Source organism: Ranitomeya variabilis, chromosome 7 (assembly GCF_051348905.1).
Source record: "Ranitomeya variabilis isolate aRanVar5 chromosome 7, aRanVar5.hap1, whole genome shotgun sequence".
Lineage (NCBI taxonomy): Eukaryota > Metazoa > Chordata > Amphibia > Anura > Dendrobatidae > Ranitomeya > Ranitomeya variabilis.
This window is the reverse complement of record NC_135238.1, coordinates 32,042,701-32,048,987: the sequence shown is the minus strand read 5'-3', so window position 1 is coordinate 32,048,987 and position 6,287 is coordinate 32,042,701. Positions and strand designations below refer to the sequence as shown.

The window sequence follows — 6,287 nt, the reverse complement described above, 5'->3', positions numbered from 1 at the left end:
TTATGTCAGTGTGCGCGGACTGCTGAGATGCCCCTTATATTCAAAGGGGATGTCTGCAGTCCCTCCATTTAACGGCAGCTCAGTCGATCCTTTCAGTGTTCATTTTGCACAGTGTCAGGATTCTCCGCTCAATCCGCAAACTGGTGATCACGTCTCAACTAGATTCTCATCCACAGAGAAGAATCAGAGGAGAATCAAAATATATACATTATATATATATATATATATATATATATATATATATATATATATATATATATATTTTGTATTTCTTTTTTTAATTTTTTTTTTTTATTATAACTTGAATGCATGTGTGTTTGGCTAAATTTTGCACCATTTGAATATCTAATTTATTATTTTAAAGATTTGTTCCCCCAAAAAAATAGACCGTATCCTGGAGGTAAGGATTGCCCTGAAAGGGGTGGTCTACTGCTAAGCCCTCACACTCTGCTAGGGTCTATATCTAATATGTGTGCGTACAGCATCTAATCCATAGAGTTGCCTTAGGACAAACTCATCCAGGGTTTAAAATCCCATTTATACATGAGTCACAGAGGAAATGATCCTAGCGAGAGAAGAAATGCCTCTCGTCTGGGGACAATGGTGGTGTCACCAGGCTGGAAGATCCCACAAACAGACAATTCAGCTTCGGCTTCAGTTCATTCCAGACTTGGTTCATCTGCAAAGAAGCAAAAGTGAGTAATGTTCATTCACTGCGCAATGTAATGTATTCGGGGCTGTACAAGATTAGAAAACCAAAGCGGATTTATTTCATAACAGCGCCATCTCTGTCCACAGGCTGCATGTGGTATTGCACCCACGTCAAGGGAGCAGAGCTGCAATATCAGACACAACGTGGACAGATGTGGAGCAGGTTCTGAAAGAAGGAAACCATGTTTGTTTTTTGTTATTTTGATGAATATTACGGTATATTACTATAAAACGAACCTCTTTGTGTCCCTGAATCTGTGAATTGACAAAAGCCCCCAGGATGTGGGAAGTGAGGGGCAGGTAGATATGGATGAGCTGGGTTTCTTGGTGCAAACAAAACAAGGAAAAGTAATTCCTTAACTCCATGACCATGATGGCGTTCTCTTGCTGGAAGATAAAGTAGTATATATTAATACAAATTATAAGATATCTCTATCATACACACAAATATCTTTGGATGTAAAAGTAGCAACTGTAAAAAGACCCATGGAAAAAAATGTAACAATCATTATGCAGAAAGCTGCAATTAAAGGGAATATGTAATCAGAATTTGACCAATTGTTTAAATAAGGATTTAATTTTGCTTTTTTTTTTTTTTGTTTTAATTTGCCACATTTGCTATATATAGAAAAATATGATATGTATGTATAGACTGATGAGAAGACTATATAGATAGATTCCGAAAAAAGATCCTTTATGCAGACACATTCCCTTAAAATGAAAAAAAAAAAAAAAGAAAACAATTCCATATTCTGGGCAGTAATGGAGTAATCAGTGCTGGGAGATTTGCTCCATGTTATTCCAATGTTACCAAGTGCATTAGTCACCAGGGGGCGACAGTGAGAAGCTCTATGTGTTACAGGGGGTCGCTTTCTGCCCGCTGACCTCCACAATGCGCGACTCCAGCTGCTCCACGGACTCGGCCTCCTTGTTCTGCACGGCGGCGCTGATCATCTGCCTCTTCATCAGACTGTACTTGTGTAAGGCCTTCTGGTGCTTGTGTAGCACGCCCTTCTCGTGCCGCTCACACAGGTCCTGCACACATCACACGTGTTATATACCGCCACGAGGAACGCAGCAATCCTGGCCTGCACGGGGGGCCGGGGGGTCACTAACCTTGTAGGACTGAAGAAGATCCAGGAATAGATTCAACTTTTCTACCACGTCAATTTCTTCAAGTTTACCCTAGAAATGGGGAAAAAAAAAAAAAACATTAAATAAGTCATGTAAAGGGGTGCTCGGGATTTATGAGAACGCTCATTCATATAATAAAAAAAAAATAATAAAAAGTTATATCCCCACCCAACAACAACCCAATACAATTAAACAGGTTCCTTGCTGGTTACAGGAGGTTTTGGCTTTATCCGGGTTAAGCGACATCCAGGCTGGTAGAAGGCCGCCCCTTTAATACTCCTGACCTAAAGTCGCCGTGTAGACTAAAGATCGTAATGATCCAACCGTGCTGAATCTCTGTCTACAGTCACTACTGTTACCAGGAATCGTGGCAGCAGCACATCACGATCTTATGATGCACTGCCACGAGGCACAGTATATTAGTAGCCACAAAGTACTTAGAAGAGAATCTCCCTTCTATTTATTTATTTTTTTAAACAAAAGGTTAATCTAAAAATCAGATTAAAAATATAAAAATTCCAATTTTGACATTAACATTGAGCCCAATATTAAACTCCTCCTACTTCCTGTTGGTAACACGCACATTAGCAGCAATGGATTGACTCAGACCCAATTTGCTTTTGTAGAACAGATATCTGAGCATGCAGAAATCTGGCCAAAGGTCATTGCAAATAAGAGGAGGAGGCGAGCTGTGACATCACCTATGGTGAATGATGGATCCTGTGTTATCTACTGTATATAGAGGTGTTATCAGTCATTGTACAGGAGGAGGAGGTGAGCTGTGACATCACCTATTGTGAATGGTGGATCCTGTGTTATCTACTGTATATAGAGATGTTATCAGTCATTGTACAGGGGGGGAGGAGGTGAGCTGTGACATCACCTATTGTGAATGGTGGATCCTGTGTTATCTGCTGTATATAGAGGTGTTATCAGTCATTGTACAGGGGGGGGAGGAGGAGGTGAGCTGTGACATCACCTATTGTGAATGGTGGATCCTGTGTTATCTGCTGTATATAGAGGTGTTTTTCATTGTAATCCTGTATGTGATGATAGTCACCTATGAATAGCAGGACGTATGAATTTAGTAATAAGCCTAGTGGCCAATGTGAAAATGGCAGGATTTCAGATTTTTATTAATTATTATTATTATAATCATAACAGAATAGTGAAAATTTACCAAAAAATGTATCGGACAACCTGCATTAGGAATAAAACACATTGAACAAAAGGTCATTTTCTGATGGCACATTACCTTTAGGTGCATTAGAACAGATCTGGCTTCTTAATACACTGCGCTAAATGATGGCCTATCACAACAGTTTACAGAGATAGGTTATAGTTACCTGTTGTGCCGCCTTATCCGCGAGTATGGTAAACTCTACAGACAGCCCTTTAAGAGCTTGCTTTAATGCTCCCCAAGAGCTGTGAGCCGCCCAGGGAGGCAGAGGAGTAGTGTCCGAGCCCAAGGCACTGTACAGGAGGAGAAGACTGATAGTTATCACAGACATTACAGTACACCAAGAGATACCTCTTACAACACCTATTTCTATCATTCATTTTGATCATATTCCTATATAGGAATATGGTTTTCATCATGAGAAATGATAATTCTGGCTGCATGCAGTCACCACTAGGGGGAGCTCAGTACACATCAATGGACAGTGTTGTATCCGATGATCATTCTGTACATCTGTATGCAGTGAGCTCCCTCTAGTGGTGACTGCAGTTGATGAAGAAGCAGTAGTTTAGCCTCAGTCCTCACCCACTTCCCTGCCTCTGGCCACTGACCTGAGCCGCACGTTGTGATACTTTTCACTTAGCACTGCCTTACCTTAGCTCCTTTCCAAAGCCCAGTAGATCGGTAGCATTATCAATAGCCCGTATGGCCATCCTCTCTGCACGATCCCGCAGTTTGTAGAAGCTGTTGAAGATATTCCTGATCAGTTCTCTGCTGGCAGCAAACTGAACCTGGATATCAGCGGGGAGGAAATCCTGAGCGAAGCAGAAAACACAGGAAACTAGGAGATGTACAAGTCATAAAAACACATCCACAGTGTTCACGGCCTCTGCTGCAAGTTATACTCTACATGGCTGAAGTCTGGTTTGAAAATGGAAATTGATGGTGAAAGGCCAATCCTTATAAATCACACATTGCAGGTGCCCGCCACATCATAGAGATTGGGGCCATTTATGGCACCATTATCAAAATAGGTGGAATCCACATCTATTGGACGTCTCATGTCAATGTGAAACTAGAGAGGCTTGGATATTTTCAGAAAGCCCAATTTCATATGGGTTTGCCTTTTCCATGCCACCAGCCTGAACTGTCAGTCTTCCGGAGGGCACCATCCCTGGCAAGCGGGAAGCAGGAGAGCTGTGTGCTCCTGAAGACAGATGAGCACACCCCATGTAGGCGTCTTCTGCACAACAGAGCTCTAAAGGATGTTGTTCCAGCACTGTTATATGATGCAGAACACAGACATTTACTGAAGTAGACATCACCTCTAAAAGATGCCGACACTGAATGGGACTGCGATGGGCACGGACTATACCCCTATAAATGATAAACAAGTACCTTGGCCTGTGCAGCAAATGTAGTTGTCATATATTCGTCTCCAATCCCACGGATGGATTCCCGCATTCTATTTTGGACATCCTGATGAGATAAACAAAATAATGTTACCAAGAAATATACATAAATGTCGCAGCAGTGGGACAGTTTTTATCGCTGCCATATGGCAGGGGTTTTCTGGCTGAAAAACAAAAAAAAGATTACTCAATATAAGAAAAATAAATCTCATCTTCCCACCACCCTTTGCTATTGAAAGAAGCCAACCCCCTTCATACACATCACTGATACAAAAAAAAAAAAAACTGAATAAGTAGGAGAACCATAGAGTTAACAGGGTAAAAACAGGGTACTTTATTAAATAGAAATCAAGTGACAACAATATAATACAAAAAGATATAAAATATAGCAGGATGATGTACAAAAACACCAATGTCACCTACCCCCTTGTATAAGTGCAAAGTGCCTATAATAAATAAAGTCGTGCTCCCAATGGGAATATATGCCAGTTAGAACCCCATAGTAGATAGCTGTAAGGGTATCCCAGGAGCAGCGCTTACCAGTATTCAGGTAATGGGGGAGGTGGCACCGAACGGTATCCCAGAGTGCCCCAACGCACGTTTCGCCTATTGGTATCCCGGCTTTATCAAGGAGATATCATCTCCTTGATAAAGCCGGGATACCAATAGGCGAAACGTGCGTTGGGGCACTCTGGGATACCGTTCGGTGCCACCTCCCCCATTACCTGAATACTGGTAAGCGCTGCTCCTGGGATACCCTTACAGCTATCTACTATGGGGTTCTAACTGGCATATATTCCCATTGGGAGCACGACTTTATTTATTATAGGCACTTTGCACTTATACAAGGGGGTAGGTGACATTGGTGTTTTTGTACATCATCCTGCTATATTTTATATCTTTTTGTATTATATTGTTGTCACTTGATTTCTATTTAATAAAGTACCCTGTTTTTACCCTGTTAACTCTATGGTTCTCCTACTTATTCAGTTTATATTTAGAGTGGGGCTAGTTCATGCCTCTTCCTTTGAGGCTATGTCTGGCGTTATTTAACGCATGGAATAGTTACAATGTGGTTTTCTGGTATTTTGTGTATACTAAAAAAAAAAAAAAGTATTTGCACTCACCTGACCATTATAGGACAGGAATATATTCACAAGGATGTCATCCCAGAAAGAAGGGTGCCTGGCAACTAAATTGATAAACCTCTTTAACGCCCGTCTTCGGGATTCAATAAATTCCCGGTCAGCTGGAAAATAGAAAATATATGTTAATAAATATTCTCCGCATCACTGGTAATTGAGGAGGACTCGTCTCTTGTTTAACTTCTGCCCTATATTATAATAATTCCAGACAGTGAGTGTGTATATATATATATATATATATATATATATATATATATATATATATATATATATATATATATTTAATTTATTTTAATCAGTTTTTAATATTTTGGATTGGAGATTTTTCTTTATATTTTCTGTAGAAAAAGGAGAAGGAGGTGAGCTGTGACATCCCCCATTGTGAATGGTGGATCCTGTGTTATCTACTGTATAGAGGTGTTCTTGTCAAGTTTTTAATGTTAAACATTCCCTTTAAATGCATGCACCTTTTATTTTTGACTGGATGGTTGGGTACTCGGGAATAAAAGTTGTGAATTTTGGAAATCCGGCCATTTTGAAGCATCATGTGACTTTGGTTGTGTAAAATCTTCTCTTTTTCTACAAGTCATATTGGTATCAGCCATATGGTGTGACCCACATCCACTATCAGAGCGGACGGTAACAACAACATCCACTGAAGAGAAAATGTATATTCATGCTAGCACAAAGCTACGGCCATTTCTC

The 6,287-nt window shown here is 40.4% G+C and overlaps 1 protein-coding gene across 2 annotated transcripts in view; it reads right to left on the bottom strand.

The window, feature by feature from the left end:
- Positions 1-296: 296 nt before the first annotated feature.
- Positions 297-6,287, bottom strand: part of SNX8 (sorting nexin 8) — a 26,968-nt gene continuing 20,977 nt past the window's right edge. The window contains exons 4-11 of one of the 2 annotated variants that reach the window (XM_077274774.1): positions 5,565-5,686; positions 4,424-4,504; positions 3,680-3,840; positions 3,192-3,318; positions 1,828-1,896; positions 1,597-1,746; positions 949-1,098; positions 297-679 (exon numbers count right to left, since the gene is read on the bottom strand). In XM_077274774.1, the coding sequence (XP_077130889.1) occupies positions 566-679; positions 949-1,098; positions 1,597-1,746; positions 1,828-1,896; positions 3,192-3,318; positions 3,680-3,840; positions 4,424-4,504; positions 5,565-5,686 (974 nt within the window). In that variant the 3' untranslated portion in view covers positions 297-565. The remainder of the gene's footprint in view (positions 680-948; positions 1,099-1,596; positions 1,747-1,827; positions 1,897-3,191; positions 3,319-3,679; positions 3,841-4,423; positions 4,505-5,564; positions 5,687-6,287) is intronic. The other variant, XM_077274775.1, reaches the window with a different exon arrangement.